Here is an 18,131-nt window from a genome sequence, read left to right as displayed (position 1 = left end):
TAGAGAGTAGAGCAGTGGGCTAAGCACACACCCCTGAGGTGCGCCAGTGCTGTTTGTCAGTTGAGTCTTTTGGTTAGGAAGTCAAGGATCCAATTGCAGAGGGAGGTACAGATTAAATGCTGAGCTATAGTTGATGAACAGCATCCTGACGTAGGTGCTTGTATTGTCCAGGTGGTCTAAAGCCACGTGGAGAGCTGTTGAGGTTGCGCCTGCCATTGACCTATTGTGGCAAAAGGCAAATTGAAATGGGTCCAGGTCCTTGCTGAGGCAGGAGTTCAGTCTAGAATTCAGTCAGTCAGTTCAGTGGGGTTGTGTTTACGTCCATCTGATGAGCCAGAAAGCGCCACAGGAAGCGTGAGGTACAGCTGACACCAAATGATTCCTTTTTTCTCCAACCAATGCACCCAATCAAAGGAGCAGAATTGCTTGGGTGAAGAATTGCATAAAAAGATTAAGAAACTTCACTTTGAAATTCATCATGCTTTTCAAACAATAAGTGAGTCATGAGGACTTTGAGTCTTTGAGCCCTGAATCCCTAAATAATAATTAGATCAATAAAACTCACAAAAAAATTATCTTTTTGATTTGCGCTTCTTACCTACCAAAAATGCATTGTGGGATAGTAATTCAAAGTTCAAAGTACATTTATTATTGAAGTATGTTTACTTTTCACAGCCCTGAGATTCGTCTCCTTACAGGCAACCACAAAACCGAGAAACCAATAGAACCCATTAAAAACAAAAGAAGACTGCCGAACACCCAGTGTGCAGAGAGAAATAAAACAAATCGTGCAAACAGTAAAAGTAAGCAAAATGCACTCGGAACTGAAATTCAAGAAAGGTAGTCCACCGAAGCACATTAGTTGCAGGCCACGGCCTCAGTTTAATTCACTCTGGGTTGAATGAACTTGCCCTGTGATATATACATATTGAACTCAGTGAAATCAGATTTCAGAAATGGATTGGCTGTAGGCATATTGTTATATCACATGCTTATTGTGTACAAGAGAAGATGAACTACATCTCTTTCGTTATATATTTTGCGAGAACTTCATTTTTGAACTCCGGTGCCATTTGCCAACAGTTCAACTCTGCATTTGAAATTGGGATCCATTGATTTCAATCTTCTAGGTCAATGAATCCATATAGTGTTTTCAATATTGATTTTCAGAACTGTGGCATGACTGCCAAGCCAGGCGTTTACTCTCTATCCAACGTTCCCCAGAGAAGGTGGCTTCTTGAACTGCGGACGCCTTGAATGGAGGAGTGAATACTTTGCCAGGCAACTTAAGGTGTAAATAAGAGTCAATCATATTGCTGCAGAAGTTGCCAAGACCAGTAAAGCTGGGATTTTTTTCCCTAAAAGAGTTACTTTTTTCAATATCTTGATTATTTCTGCTGATTTAACTTCTTATGCATGAACTGTAGCTGATCAAGAGTCAGGAAGGTGTTCTTACACCAAGTTTGCAGTTTCATTGAATTACTGCTTTGAATTCTGGCTCAGATTCTTCTTTTTCTGAGTGCTTCTTCCTCATTGGTTAGCCCCAGCAAGCAGGCAAGGCTCAACTATTTGTAAGTCTACGTAGTGTGATTGCTTTCTGAAAAAAAAACTGAGGTAAAAATTGGATTGATTTCCATTACTTTATTTCTCTGAATATATATTTAACACTGCTGCCTTATGGCGCATCCAGAACCAGCTGGGCCAAAAAACATAATTGTGGTTTAAAATCAGTGTTTCAATGGTTCCATTTAATATCAGGGAATGTATACAGCATACAACCTGAAATTCATACTCTCACAGACATCCACAAAACAGACAACCCTAAAGAATGAATGACAAAAAACATTAGAATCCCAAAGCCCCCCTTCCCCCTTCCTACACACAACTTTCCCCCTTCCCCTCTCACACATGCAACCCTCCCCCTACTTGTTCCAGCTGAAAGCATCAGCCCCCCACCATGGAAGCAATAGCAAAGCTCCCTGAGACCATGATCTAGAGTCCATCAAAAGCCACTGATCACCCCAACAGTTCAACATCCCACAGGCGCTCTCTCTCCTCTCTCTCTCTCTTGCTAACAAGGGAGAGAAAGGTTTCGCTCCTCCCCCAGCAAGAGGGGAAGCCAACAGCTCGCTGTTTCGATGTTACAGTCTGCAGTGTCACTTTATTTTGAGGTCGAGAATTGGCAGCACACCCTCTCTCTCTCACCATCTAGAGAGAGAGAGAGAGAGCTATCGCTTGAGTGCAGAGACCTTCGAGAGCCGCATCCGCTCCTCAATGTTCCGATCCCCACGATACTTCATTCAGCGACGCTGGCGAGCAATCGGGTCGTCCTCAGTGCTGCACCCCGAAGGTGCACATCTTCCAGGCCCCTCCTGGAGATAATAAATTCGTGAAAAGCAACCAGGGAGTAGAAACTTGTCTTGTCCTTTACTTGCTATAAAGATGCCCTTCCAAAATATTGATAGAAAGAATAAAGGTATAGACTATTTTCTAAATGGGGAAAAAGTTTAAAAATCAGAGGTGCAAAGGGACTTGGGAGTCCTTGTGCAAGATTCCCTAAAGGTTAACTTGCAAGTTGATTTGATAGTTAGGAAGGCAAATGCAATGTTAGCATTCATTTTGAGAGGACTTGAATATAAAAGCAAAGATGTAATGCTGAGGCTTTGTAAGGCATTGGTCAAATGCACCTAAAATATGATGAACGGTTTTGGGCTCCTTATCTGAGAAAGGATGTGCTGGCATTGGAAAGTGTCCAGAAGAGGTTTATGAGAATGATCTAGGAAATAAAAGGGTTAATGTACAAAGAGCACTTAATGGCTCTGTACTCACTGGAGTTTGAAAGAATGAGGGGAATCTCATTGAAACCTATCGAAAGTTGAAAACTCTAGATAGAGTGGAGGTGAAGAGGATGTTTCAAATAGTGAGGGAGTCTAGGACCAGGGGGCACAGCCTCAGAATAGAGGGGTGTGCTTTTAGAACAGAGATAAGGAAGAATTTCTTTAGCCAGAGTGTGGCGAATCTGTGGAATTCATTGTCATCAATGGCTGTGAAGGCCAAGTCATTGGATATGTTTTAAATGGAATTTGATAGGTTCTTGATTAGTCAGGGCATGAAAGGTTATGAGGAGAAAGCAGGAGAATGGGGTTGAGAGGGGTAACAAATCAGTAATGATAGAATGGTGGAGCAGACTCAGTGGGCTGAATGGTCTAATCCTGCTCCTATGTCTTATGGTCCCATGGTGTTATATTTTCATTGGCATCAATGCAACCAAAATTTCAGAAGTTGAGCCCAAGTTGTAGCTGGTATAAGCTGTGTATGCGATAAATTGTTGGCAGCAGTTTTTGTCCCAGTATCTTCACGGTGTGAATGACAGAAGCAAATTGAAAAACTAACTGAACATCAACCTACAGACTTTTAGTGAACATGCTCAAGGGTGAAGTTCATCTTAGACCGCCAGAGCTAAACTGATATATCAGCCAGCGATTATACTCACCTCCATGCATTCAGTTCCATTGACTTCAATAGGACATGAATCCAATTAGTTATTGATACTTGCGTTTGTATTTAATTATCCCTTGCTCTTATTTTCGAGAAGGTTACAATCAGATCATTCCAAAAGCAGGCTCTCCCACTGTGCCACCTTAAGAATTTGTTAAATAAATCTGGAATTATAGTTCATCTAAGTAATAATAATATAATAATAATAAAGCTATGAGTTATTGACAGATAACCCCTTACCAGGTCTGGCCACTAAACCACTCCAGACCCAATAACGTGATCATGTTTTAGGTTAGCACTTGACTCAGTATTACCAATGACAACCCATGAATGAACAAGCAAAACACCTGAAGGGGTTTTGGACCAACTATAGTCTAAATATATTCTGTTCATAATGGATTACATTTGCAGTTGGATATTTTTGAATGATTTACACTGTTTTAGGAAAAAACGGATCAAATTTCTGGGCATCAACATCTATCCCAGGCCCAACATATTGATGCAATCAGAAAGAACGCACTCTTAATGGCTGTTCCTCATTAGGAGTTTGACAAGATTGGTATGTTACCATAAACTGTAGAAAATTTCTATATATGTACCACGGATAACATTCTAACCGATTGCATCACTACCTGGTATTGGAATACGCAATAGGATCAAAAAAACCTGCAGAGGAATGGAAACTCAACCAGCTCCATCATGTGTACTAGCCTCCCCAGCATCGCAGACATCTTTAAAAGGCAGTTCCTCAAGAGGGTGCCTGTCATCATTAAGGATTTGTAGCATCTGAGACATGTCTTCTTCTCATTACTACCATAGGGGTGGGAGGAGGTACAGGAACCTGAAGACACACACTCAACAATTCATAAACAGCTTCCACCCCTCAACCATCAGCTATCAGAACAGTTCATGAACAACTTCACTATTTTGGTCTCTTCTGCACTAGTTAGTTTTATATATTTCTTCCTGTAATATATAGTAATTTTTATGTATTGCACTGTGCTGCTGCCACAAAACAACAAATTTCACAACACACGTCTATTTCTAATTCCGATTCTGATTCTCATTCCAATCTGTGATTTTATGTTTATTAATATAGAAAATGCTGCAGGTAATCCACATCATCCGTGATAATAGAAAGAGAGCTAACACTGTAGGTCTTATTAACGATTCAGCTTTTGGTTGTCAATCCTTTCATTTTGCTGGGTTTTTTTAAAACATAAAGTCATGGAAAAATTGGAAGTACAGTGGAATCTGCTTAATTGGGCCATCGGTAAACCTGGGCAGCTGTTTATTTGGGGCAATTCTTAAAGAGAAAAGGCTAATTGAGAAAATTGTCAGGATTCCCTTCATTTATTTGGGACACCATGCCACTTCATTGGGATAGGAGGATGTTGCCAAATACATTCTAACTAGTGTCAGTCGTGTGAACCTGTGTAGCTGTTAGACACCCTACCCTGCCTACAGCCAACATTTTTTAAATAGCATCAGTTCAAAAGGCAGTGACTTTTGTCACTGATAGCATGAAATAAGCAGTAAGGCAATTCAGAACAGCTTTGCTCACTGCAGTTTCAAGCATCCAGACTTGGAGATGTCAAAAACTTCAACGAGTTATGAACTACGAAGAATTTGAAGGTATCAACAATCATCTTGAATTGTACAATGAAAGTGAAGATTTGAGGATGCAATTGTGGATAGCATTTTATGAAGTCAGTCTATTATCTGCACTAGGTGTCCATGCTGACTTTGTTCATTGCATACAATGGATGAATTATTCCGTCGATTAGGAACTAATACACAGTTTTATAGAACTGTAATACCATTGGTAGTGTTCTAATTTATTCTGAATTTAATTTACATACATAATTTATTACTCAGTTTGTCTGTTTATACGTTTGTAATTATTTCCACCGAATAACAGCTAAATGGGACAGTCGCTTAATTGGGCCAAAATGTATTGGTCCTGATGTGTCCCAATTAACTGAAATCCACTGTACTTTGAGGCAATATTTAGGGCGATGATAACAAATAACAGTTTTCATTATTATTTAGTCTTCTCTTAATAATCATTTATTATTTTGTTATTAGGAAGTCCAGCGGGAACTCTTCAACCAGCCTCGGTGATATGGTGTCTGGTACGTGGCGCTCTCCCTCCCCTTCTTCAGGTGAATTTGTTCTTGCTATTTAATCACAGCTGGAGTATTCGACTTGCAATTGCTGAACTGACTTTAGCTTTGTGGGGATTATACCTGATGACTATGCATTGCATAACAATGTAAGTAAAATATTAAGGAGCTCAGAAAGTTGTGAACCCTGAGTTAAAACTCAAGTTGTTCATCAGCGTTTTCTGAACACTAAGTACTGTATAACAAAACACATTTTTTTCTTTTACAGAATTATGGTTGCTTCTCGGTTTATTGAACACATGCAAATTCAGATTGAGTCGAAAATTAATGTTGACCCCAACTAATTGAAACAATTGATCTAGTATTTAAAAATTAAAGTAATGCAGATGTTAGAAATCTAAAACTAGAACACGAGATGCAGGAAACACTAAACACTTCAGAAAATCCTTTGGAAAGAGGAACAGTTAATTTTTTTATACCAATGACACTTCATGCAGGAACAGCTTCTTCGCCTCTGCCATCCTATTTCTGAATGGACATTGAACCCATGAATACTACCTCACTACATTTTATTTTTATTCTTGCACTACTTTTTTAATTTAACTGTTATATCCAATATATATTTACCGCAATTCATGGGTTTTTCTCTACTATTATGTATTGCATTTGATTGCTCCCGCAATGATAACAAATTTCACAACATATGCTGGTGATATTAAACCTGATTCTGATTCTAATTCAGATGAAGATTTACGATGAAGAGTCTTGACATGAAATGTTAACTCTTTACTGCATTTCCTGTTCTTATTAGTGTGATTTTGCATCTCTGTTATATTTATATTTTTATATATTGTATTTGCTAAAAAGAAGTGGCATATATCTATATTAGTTATAAAATATGCTGCCAATCAGAGCAATGAGGGTCAATTGCCATACTGTAGATATTTTTTAATGAGAGAGATTTATAGGAGCTGTTGCTTTTCGTGTTGAAATTTACAATTGAATTTAGATCCAATGATCCATTTATTCTTAAAAATGTTCCTTTTCCCTTGCAGCCAAACAGAAGCAAAAAGTGGTGAGTTTGTGTTTTACCTTGTTGTCATTAACATTACCATTAACACCATTAGTGACTTTTCTTAAATTGTTCTCAAGTTGTGACGAGCAGTGAAATTGTATGAGAAATAGGGAGATAGGCTGTAAACCCATTGAAGTGGAGAACTGTGAATGCCTGTTGCGCAGGGTAAGACTATAAAGATGAAGAGTGGTGGAAGTGTATTGTCTGACTGCAGACTGTAATCCCATTGAAAAGGAGCAAATTGAATCCATGACCTACAGTAGCAGATTGCAAAACCATTGGATTGGAAGAGTAAGCCATACATTTACAGTATCAGATTGCAAACCTATTAGACATTGAAAGATGATGTGTATCGTACATAACAAGTAGTAAATCCTTTGAAAAAAGGAAATTAAATGTGTATTGTACTTGTAATGTACTTCTAATTAACCATGAACCTGATATTTTCCTCTGTATCTATGTTCATTTTCTGATCATCTTGGACAGGAGAGTAATGCAGAGTATCTGCATTTTTTTAAAAACTGTAGAATTCTCATGGAAAGTTTATGTTATGTTATGTAACCTCAAAGTACTAAACTACTTCAAAGGAAGACACTGGAGTTTGAAATGTGAATCTAACTTAATGTTTACTTTCAGCAAGGTGCACACATTGTCATGTGATAGCACGATGACGTATGCAGTTCATGTATCTATACACGTAACCACCCCTTACTGGGCTCATATGAAAACTTGGCTCGATAGCTATCTCTGCTAACAGCCACATGACTCAGTGGTGAGAAGACCACCTTTCATAAAAAATATACGTTTAGGGTTGGGTTGAGGTTCAACCAAACAGGAACGACGTGATGTTCGGATTAAAGAAACCTTGATGTGAGCAAATGCTGTTTAAATAATGCCCATTCACAGTTATCGGTTGGCAAGGAATAACAGATTGTACACCACATAAAATTATAAAGAAGGTATATTTACTAATTTCAGTTTTATCAGACAGTTTAGGAAAAAGGAAAGAAAAGGGCACATTACAGTTAAACCAATCCAATGTGCACATAAGCATTGGAGCTCATCTCTTCCAAAACTGGGTATTCAGGGGTTTATCTCTTACTTACGTGCTGGACCTACAGTCTGCGTGAAAACACCCACCACGTTTTCGAACTTCCCTTGAAGGCCATCGCCATCTCTCTCTCTCTCTCTCTCTCTCTCTCTCTCTCTCTCTCTCTCTCTCTCTCTCTCTCTCTCTCTCTCTCTCTCTCTCTCTCTCTCTCTCTCCCCCCCCCCCCTCTCTTTCTCTCCCCCCCTCTCTCTCTCTCCCTCTCCCTCTCCCCCTCCCCCTACCCCCCTCCCTCCCTCCCTCCTTGGAGCCATTCATCTGCACAAAATGCTTCTTGCAATGGGGACTCTCCTTTCAATGGCATTCTGTAGCATCTTCCCTTTTGTCCCACCCCATAGCTCCCAGCAAATTACCCCAAACAAGATTACTGTCCATCACAAATCTCTCTCTGCCCCTCCCTCTCTAGAACTTTGTCTGACAGCACATTCCTAAGTTGAATAGCAGAGCTTCTTAATTTTAGCTGAAACCAAAACATTCTACCAGCGGGACACACTGCTTTTGCAGAAAACTGCTAAAATGAAATACCTACAGCGCAGCAGTAGAAATCTTAACCAGGGTGTTACATACATATAACTCGTGATGAATTAGTTAAACGAACAAAGAATGCTTAATCAACAGTATACTTACAAGATTACTCAAATGTTACTAGAATATTAAATGCACAGTAGTGTAACATTCAGTTTAGCCAGTAGATTTAAGTCTCAATTTATAAATAGATTAATCAGCTTAATGACTATGTAAGACTTAACTAATTGATGTTGAGATGGTAATTTTTTTGTGATTGTTAAATGATGTTAATGACACCCACTTGGCAAGTTTTGAGTGAATTTTTAATATCAAAACTGATTTTGTGTGACTTCTTCTGACAGATTGCTTGGAATCTTGCTTGGTGAAAGCTAACCACATGTACTGATGAGAAGCAAATGAGGTGATGGACGATGGTGTTGACTTGTCACTGGTCCATCACACACAATTGGTTTAATCATGTTAGCATTGAATGGAAGGAGAACAGTGTTGCTGCTTGACTGGCTGAATTGGCAGTATAACCATGTGTGACTGAGTTCAAACATTATATAGCTCATCTACTAAATTGGCAAACAATTTCCAGGAGGCTGAAGGAGAAGGTGATATTGTGAGAACCAAAATTCTATGATGTGCAAGTGTATGAAAGCCATACTCTGATGGAGTATGTTTCCCATGTCTTGTTTAAAGCTATTGTGCAGAAACTGAAGAATTAATTTGATCCAAGGCATCGGAATGAGCAGCTAATTTGGAACGAGAATACAGAAACAGGATGAGACAATTAATGGACATATTGTTTAATTAAATATCTGTTCTTTACATTGCAGTTGTGTCTTATGTAATCTAGTGTGCGTGGGTTGATAGAGCAACAAATTTAGTCAAAGCTGCTGTGTAGGCAAGACCTGATATTGTAACTTTCACATAAAATGTTCGTCTGATGGAAGTAGTATTCCAAATATTTGAGAGAATTTTGACTACCAGAAGTGACTGTTTTGGCTGCAGCCACGGAGAGCCACAGAAAGCGAAAGGTTACAAAAGCAAATCCAAAATGCCCAAGGGACAGTTCAATCAATTGCAACTGTTGTAATGGCCATCATTTACATCCACCTTGTCAGTATGGAACACCCAAGAATATGTGTTGTCAAATGGAAGGTCACATTTCAACAGCTTGGAAATCCAAGGCAAATAAAAGAAGAAGCAATTACATTGAAAATTCAAAATAACAAGGGGAACTACATACTTAATTTAGAAATATGCATTAACAGTACAGACAAAGATAGAGGTTAGTTCTATTTGTCACAGGTACATTGAAACATTCAGTGACTGTGTCATGTGCACAAAGTCAAATCAGTGAGGATTGTGCTGGGCTGCCTGTAAGTGTTGCCACACTTCTGGTACCAATGTAGCATGCCCACAACACACTAACCCTAACTGTACATCTTTTATTCTGAAATGTGAGAGGAAACCAAAACACCCCAAGGAAACCCACAAGGTCACAGGGAGAACAGCAGTGGGAATTGAACCCTGATCTTACAGCTGGTGCTGTAATAGTGTTACGCTAACCATTATGCTGCTGGGGAACTGGGGAACGACTGGGGAACTGGGAGTATATAGAATCTGTGCTGCAAAGAGTAGCAGCAGCAAAGAGACACCCTTTTGAGCTAAACTCATTGATTAACGGCCTCTATATTGACATGCAAATTGATACGAGTACAGAGTGCCATATTGAGCTAAGATGGAATAATAATTTGTAAGTCGTACAGTCGTAAAATGGCATGGTAGCATCGTGGTTAGCGCAACACTTTACAGAACCAGCCACCCAGCTTCAATTCCCACCGCTGCCTGGAAGCAGTTTGTATTTTCTCCCCATGACTGTGTGGGTTTCCTCCAGGTGCTCTGGTTCCCTCCCACAGTCCAAAGTTGTACCAGTTGGTAGGTTGGTCATTGTAAATTGTCCTGTGATTAGGCTCAGATTAAATTAGGGGATTGCTGGCCAGAATGGCTCGATAGGCCTATTCTGCCGTGTATCTTAATACAGACTGTAAAATATGCCAGATACCATTAAAGGAAAACACCTTCATACATTGCAATGTTTGTTTAAGAAGGCTTCAAAATGTGTGTAGAACCAAGTATAGATGAGAAACACAATAAATGATTGAATGAAGTTATTTTCATTCAGTACAGTGCTAAACATGAGGTGAAATTGGCATCAAGCAATGGTACAAGTATGTTACAGATAACAAAAAATAGAGACTCTCACAATGTTCCACTATTCAAGGATGAAGCAATCGGAATAATAGGTAGAAGTCCATTAGTTTTAAACCAGGCAGATCTTCTGTCCTTTTTACAGTTCATAAGCTGCCTCTAGCAATTTTTATCTGTTAGGTATTCCTTCTGTTATAGAGTTATCAATACATTAAGCGCAGGACTTCCAAACGCAATCTCTTATGTCTTTAAACAAGACATGTTTTCAAAATGCAAAGTAAATTTATTATTGATGTACATATATGTCACCATATGCAAATCCGATATTCATTTTCATACTCAATAAATCCAATAACCATCATAGAATGAATGGAGATTACACCAACAGAGTGGACAACCAGTGTACAAAAGACAACAAGCTGGGCAAATGCAAAAAAAACCCAATAATTTGTAAATAAGCAATGAATATCGAGAACATGAAAAGAAGAGTCCTTGAAAATGAGTTGTAGAAACATTTCAATGATGAGGCAAGTGAAGTTGAGTGAAGTTATCCCCTTTGGTTCAAGAGCCTGATGGTTGAGGAGTAATAACTGTTCTTGAACCTGGTGGTGTGAGTCCTGAGGCTCTTGTACCTTCTTCCTGATGGCAGCAGTGAAAATAGACCATATCCTGGGTGGTGGAGTTCCCTGATGATGGATGTTGCTTTTCTGCGACAACACTCCACGTATATGTACTGAATATTGAGGACTAGACTGTATTCACTACTTTTTGTGTTGTACCTTGTGAGATTCCTCGGTGTGTTTCTGTGTGCTGGAGAGTGTCCGGGTGAGCTTCACCAGGATGCTGCCTGGATTGGAGGGCGTTAGTTATGGTGAGAGATCAGTTAGGCTAGGTTTACATTTTCTAGAGCAAAGAGGTTGAGTGATGAACTAATACAAATATATGAAATTATAGGAGATGTAGATGGGATGGAGAGAACATAGAAAACAGGGCATTGAATAGTACAGTACAGTACACGCCCTTCACCTCAGAATGCTGTGACGACCCTTTAGCCTCATCCCAGATCAATCTGACCCGTCATTCTCACATAACCCTCTATTTTTATTTCAACCATGTAGCCATCCAAAGTTAGTTAAACATCTGCAATGCATCTGCATCTACCACCAACCTGGCTGTGCAATCCATTCTTTCAGCCTGTAAAACCCTATCTCCTACCAATACCTTCTCCCAGTTACCTTAAACTTATGCCCCTTCATATCTGCCATTTCCACCTAGGAAAAAGTGTCTGGCAATCCACTTGATCCATGCTTCTTATCGTCTTGTACACCTCGATCAAGTAACTTCTCATTCTCCGCTCCAAAGAGAATAGCCCTAGCATGCTTCCTGGTCGAGGCAGCATCCTGGTAAATCTCATCTGCACCCTCTCTAAATCTTCCACGTCCTTCCTATAATGAGGCAACCAGACTGAACACAATACTCCAAGTGTTGTCTAATCAGAGTTTTATAGAGACGAAATATTACCTCACACCTTTTTTGGCCTTTTGGCCTTCATAATTCAATATATTGATTGCAGGAATTAGGATGCTCTGTGGGTGACGTCTAGGATGCTGGTGAGGCTAAATTTGGAATATTGTGTGCAGTTCTGGTCACCTACCTACAGGAAAGATATCAATAAGGTTGAAAGAATACAGAGAATATATTCAAGGATGTTGCTGGAAATTGAGGACCAGAGTTATGGGGAAGATTAAGTAGGCTAGGACTTTATTCCCTTGAGTTCAGGGGAATGAAGGGAGATTTGATAGAGGTATGAAATAATTATGAGGGGTATAGATAGAGTAAATGTCCAGGCTTTTTCTACTGAGGTTTGGTGAGACTAGAAATGGAGGTCGTAAGTAAAGGGTAGAAGGTGAAACATGAGTGGAAACTTCTTTACTCAGGGTGGTACAAATGTGGATCGAGTGGTTAGTGGAAGTAATGCATGTTTGATTGTAATATTAAAGAGAAGTTTGGATAAGTACATGCATGGGAGGGTCATGGAGGTCAATGGGCAGGATAACAGTTCAGCACAAACTAGATGGGCCAAAGAGCCTATTTCTGAGCTGCAGTGCTCTATGGCTCTTGAATTTTATCCCCTGACTAATAAAGGCTAACACTGGACTGACAGACATGAACCCCAAGATCCCTCTGTTCCTCCACACTCTCAAGAATCCTGTTACTAACCTTCTACTCTGCCTTTAAGTTCGGCCGTACAAAGTGAATCACTTCACACTACTCTGAATTGAATTCTATCTGCCCCTTCTCAGCCCAAGTTTACATCCTGTCAATTCCCATTGTAATCTATGACAACTTTCTATACTATCCACACCACCACCAACTCTTGTTTCATCTGCATACTTACTAACCCATCCTTCCAATTCTTTATCAAGGTCATTTATAAACATCACAGAGTAGGGATCTCAGAACAGATCCCTGTGGAACACAGCTAGTCATATACCTCCAGGCAACAAATGTTCCATCAATTACAACCCTCTGTTTTCTATGGACAAGCCAACTCCAAAGCCTCTCAGCCAAGTTTTCCTGGATCCCATCCCTCCTGATTTTCTGAATGAAGTTATCATGGAACTATTTTTTGGATGTTTTACTAATATCCATATATGTCAAATCACTGCTCTACCTGCACTAACTTGTCTTGTCACTTCCTCAAAAAAGTCAATCAGGCTCATGAAATATGACCTGCACCTCACAGATAGTCGGGGTCTTTTACTCAAGGTAGGGCTATCAAAAACTAGAGAACGTAGTGGTTGATATCGAGAATTTGCTGCCAGAGGAAGTGGTGAATCAGATATTTAGACAGGCACAACTAGTTGTGATCCTACAGGGATCAATGTTGAATTGAAAAACAGTCAAGATGGGCACAGTGGGCTGCAGAGTCCATTTCTGTGCTGTACAAACTGTAATTACTTTGATGTCTGAAGTGAAAATCTAATCATCACATTCATTGAGGTTTTGAGGGATTTCCCATGACTATGTCTGAAACCGCAGTTGTGCTTCACTGTTGAAAAGGGTTTAAGAGCAGCCTTAAATATGATTAACAGAATTTGACTGGTGTACAGACCCGATACTGAAACCTTTCTACAAACGTTGCAATGAGCTAGTTATGAAAAAAGGTGCATAATGTGAGGTCATTTGAGAGTTTGACCAGATTTCATTCTGAACTCAGTTGAACTATCAGTATGAGAGCAGTTTCAAAAGCTCCACTTGCCTTGTTTGAACACAAATCATTGGTAAGTAATTACAATGTTTTATTTATTTATTGAGATACAGTATGGAATAGGCCCTTCCAGCACTTTGAGCACCACTGCTCGGCAACCCAACATTTAATCCTAGACTAATCACAGGACAATATACAATGACATAAACATGAGAGATCCTACACATGCTGGAAATCCAGAGCAACACACACAACATTTTGGAAGAACTCAACAGGTCAGGCAGCATCTATGGAGAGGAATAAACAGTCGACGTTTTGGGCTGAGACCCTTCTTCTGGACTGGAAAGGAAGGGGCAAGGCACCAGAATAGAAAGGTGGGGGAGGGGTAAGAGGGTAACTGGAAAGTGATAGGTGAAGCCAGGTGGGTGGGAAAGGTCAAAGGCTGGAGAGGAAGAAATCTGATAGGAGAGGAGAGTGGGCCATGGGAGAAAGGGAAGGAGGAGGGGGATCTAGGGGGAGGTGATAAACAGGAGAGAAGAGGTAAGAGCCCGAAGTGGGGAATAGAAGGAGGATGGGCACGGAGGGAAGGTGACAGGCAGGTGAGGAGAGGTAAAAGGTCAGAGTGAGGACTGGAGGAAGAGGGGAGGGGGAGGGAAAAATTTACAATGACCAATTAACCTACTAACTGGTACATCTTTAGACTGTGGGAGGAAACCGGAGCACCCGGAGGAAACTCACACATTATATGGGAAGGACCCACAGAATTCTTCCAGATGATGCCAAAATTGAACTCTGAACACTGACTCCCTGAGCTGAGGTAGCATCCATGCTAACCACTCTGCTACTGTGGTGACAACTTACAGTATATGAGCAAGTTGTCAAATAAGCCACTAAAAACCTCCTTCATGGTCTCGGTTATGACCTATAGCATCTTTTCAGAAAGTTCCTGTGGACTTGTAATGAAAAGGAAATAGGGTTTTCACAGTTGTGGTTAATAGACTTTCAAAGTGGATTAAAATGAACTTACAAATTCATGTACAAGTATTGGCATATAGTCAATATTTGAACCTCTGTGTGCTTGAAGAGTAATTTCTGAAAGTGGCCCTTAGCTTTCATCTATACTGTTTGCAAGTTCATGAAGTGGAGAGGTATCAAAGATGCGGTCGTTTTTGGTACCACTTATTATATGGCAGAATGAAGAGCTACTCAAACTAAAGAAAATGCATCACAGAAACCAGCACTTCATCCCACTGGGTCTAGCTGGCCATCAACCACCTATTTATATTTATTCTACATTAATCCCATTATTTTAATTTCCTCTAAAATAGTGGACATCTTTCTTTGAATGGCTTCCATGGTTTTCTTTGTTTGGTGGTTGTTTGGAGAAGACAAATCTCAGAGTTGTATACTGCATACATACTTTGATAATAAATGTACCTTGAATGTTGAAGATTATCAACAATTACAGAGGAATCTTGATCAGCTAGATAAATAGACAGAGGAATGGCAAATCAAGTTTAATTCAGATATGTGCAAGGTATTGCATTGTGGGAAGTCAAATCAAGGTAGCACTTTCACAGTAAATGGTTTTAGAACAGGGGGACTTTGGTGTACAAGTACATGGTTCCCTGAAAGTGGCAACACAGTTAGACAGAGTGGTCGAGAGTCTTTTGGCATGCTAGCCTTTGTTGGTTAGGATATTGACCCTAAAGTTAGGAGGTCATGTTACATATACAGTACTGGGAAAAGGTCTTAGGGACATATATATAACTAAGCTGTCCAAGACTTCTGCACACTACTGTATTCGTCAATGTGGAGAAGAGAGCAAGTTTATAAATCTGGTTGGGGCAAAGGATGTAGTGAATGACAAGACTGGAGTGCCACAAGAAGGGTGTGGCACAGGTGGCAGAGAAAGAGAATCAGGTGTGGGGTGGCATGGGTGCAGACATGCCCAGCCCTGAGACACCGGGCAAGATCATTTGATTCAAAACAATTGTTATATTCATCATTACAGAATGTCTCTCTGGTGCTTCCTGCTCCCTCCCCTTTCCCTTCCCTTCACCTTTTCCCCAGTCATGATTCACCTCTCCCTGCTCCCTTCTCCACATTTGGAGCATTATGCTCAGCTTTTGTCACCCTGCTATAAGAAAGGTGTTATTAAACTGGATAAAGTGCAGAGAATATTCACAAGCACGTTGCCAGAAGGAAGTGAGTTATATGGAAAAGTTTTGACAAGTTAGGACTTCATTCCTTGGAGTGTAGGAGACTAAGGGATGATCTTATAGAGGTGTATAACTTCATGAGGGACATAGGAAGGATGAATGCATTTAGTCTTTTTCCCAGGGTTAAAGAGCATAGGTTTAAGATGAGAAGGGAAAAGTTTAACAAGAAATTGAGGGGCAATTTGTTTTTACACACAGAGGATGATATCTAAGTGGACTGAGTGGACTGTTAGAGGAAGTGTTTGAGGCAAATACTGTACAGAAACAACTTTTAAAAAAACAAGCGCATGGATAGGAAAGGTTTACAAATTTATGGGCCAAACGCTGGCAGATGGGACTAGCTTTGACGGGAATCTTGGTTGGCATGGTCTGGTTGGACCAAATTTGACAAAGAAAGAAATTCTTTATTTTCAAAGCAGAAGCAAACAGTCTGAAAGTTGATTCAACACCAGAGTCGCAAGGAAATTAAGAAACCTCAGAAAGCTGCCTCTTAGACTAGATTTGTTGCTTCTGTTATGTACATATTAAATAACATAAATGCTAGCAGTGCAGTGTCAGCAAGTACATGATTCTTTCCGACTATCCAAACGTGAGATACACAGTTTGCCTGCTTTAGCGATAACATACCATCCTCATTGTTCAGAGTATTTGGCCAGTACCAACAGCTTATGTCAAAAAATGTAAATAATTTAAGCATGTTGCAATGGAAATAGATGATTACCTATTTGCTGTGATCGAAGCCTTCATGAAGACATTTCAGTGTTGTACGAGATTGTAAAACCTTTGGGAAAAAAAGAGTTGAATGTGCATTATACTGTATTAGGCCATAAAACTCTTGAATAAAGAGGGTCGAGGAACAGTTTAATAGAGCTGAATTGTGTTGCACATCACCTAGATAGCAAAACCTCTCACATTAATGGAACTGAAAATGTGTTGCACAGAATCAGAATGTAAAGCTCAAAGGAAAGCCATTGAAATAAAAATGTGAACATGATGTGCAGTAATAGACCATAAGGCTCAGAAATATTGTTAAAAAATATTGTATAGTATAGCATATTTTAAATCAAGTGAAATGAAATAAAAACATGAATCTGTGCTGTACAGATTATGAATCCATGAAAATAGAGGGTGATAAATGTAAATTATACTCTTTTATGTTGTAAACTTTAAATTCAGGGATCTATTAATACAGAGTATAGATACTGCAGGTGTCAGAACATTCAGATTTGGCCTAAGTGCAGAGAGAGAGAGAGAGAGACTGAGGTGGGTTGACAGTTCACAGAATTTAAATGTGAATTTTGTAGAGTTTTAAGGGCAACAATAAACACCATAAGGATAATGCGGCTGTTAACTAAAACCCTCAAACTGAAAGTAAAATGCCAACACCACGGCTGAAAGCAATATCTATATACTAAATGAATACCGCTCATTCCCAGCATCAGTTGAAATGGTAGTCTAGTTCTCAAAGAGCAAGCAGGGAGTGTAATGTTGCTGTGCAAACGCAATTGCTGAATCTGCAGTGCAGCCTGCCCGTGGGACCGCATAGACCCCGCAGCCGAATCCGTGGTTGTGACAATTGGCCATTCAGCGCATGACGTTTATTAATCTTAGTGCTACAGCACGGAGTATGTTCTCCCAGTCCTTTGGACCATGCCGCACCTACTCGATTAACACCAGCCTAATCATGGGACAACTTACAATGAGCAATTAATCTAGTCAGTACGTCTTTGGACTGGGTGAGGAAACTGGAGCACTGGGGAAAAGCTGTGCATTCCACAGGGAGGAGGTACAGACTCCTTAAAGAATGGCACTGGAGTTAAACTCCAAAGTCTGGAATGCCCAGAGCTGTAATCTTGTCATGCTAATCACTATGCTACTGCTGTGGCCAATCTTTGTTATGCCAACCTTTTAACCTACTCTAAAATTAATCTAACCCTTCCTTCCTATGTAGCCCTATTATACAGTCAGTGCATGAACTTATGAAAATGAGTAGTTTGGTTTATTCAGTACATTAACATTTTCATCAAATATTAGTGACTTTTGAAATTTAATTTATACCTATTTTTATAAAAGTCATCGGACAACAAGCATTTTACTTCCAGAGTACTTTCCAGTATATCTTATGGAGTTTGGGTTGCTAATCATGAAAATCGCCATGAAATTT

The 18,131-nt window shown here is 39.7% G+C and overlaps 1 protein-coding gene across 4 annotated transcripts in view; it reads left to right on the top strand.

The window, feature by feature from the left end:
- The window catches only part of cacnb4a (calcium channel, voltage-dependent, beta 4a subunit), a 441,145-nt gene that overhangs the window by 352,651 nt on the left and 70,363 nt on the right, over positions 1-18,131 (top strand). For 3 of the 4 annotated variants that reach the window (XM_073026725.1, XM_073026742.1, XM_073026750.1), the window contains 2 exons: positions 5,587-5,663; positions 6,680-6,699. In XM_073026725.1, the coding sequence (XP_072882826.1) occupies positions 5,587-5,663; positions 6,680-6,699 (97 nt within the window). The remainder of the gene's footprint in view (positions 1-5,586; positions 5,664-6,679; positions 6,700-18,131) is intronic. The other variant, XM_073026733.1, reaches the window with a different exon arrangement.

This window comes from Hemitrygon akajei, chromosome 2 (genome assembly GCF_048418815.1).
Source record: "Hemitrygon akajei chromosome 2, sHemAka1.3, whole genome shotgun sequence".
Taxonomy (NCBI): Eukaryota; Metazoa; Chordata; class Chondrichthyes; order Myliobatiformes; family Dasyatidae; genus Hemitrygon; species Hemitrygon akajei.
Note: the sequence above shows the minus strand (reverse complement) of the source record. Positions and strands in the feature narration are given on the sequence as shown.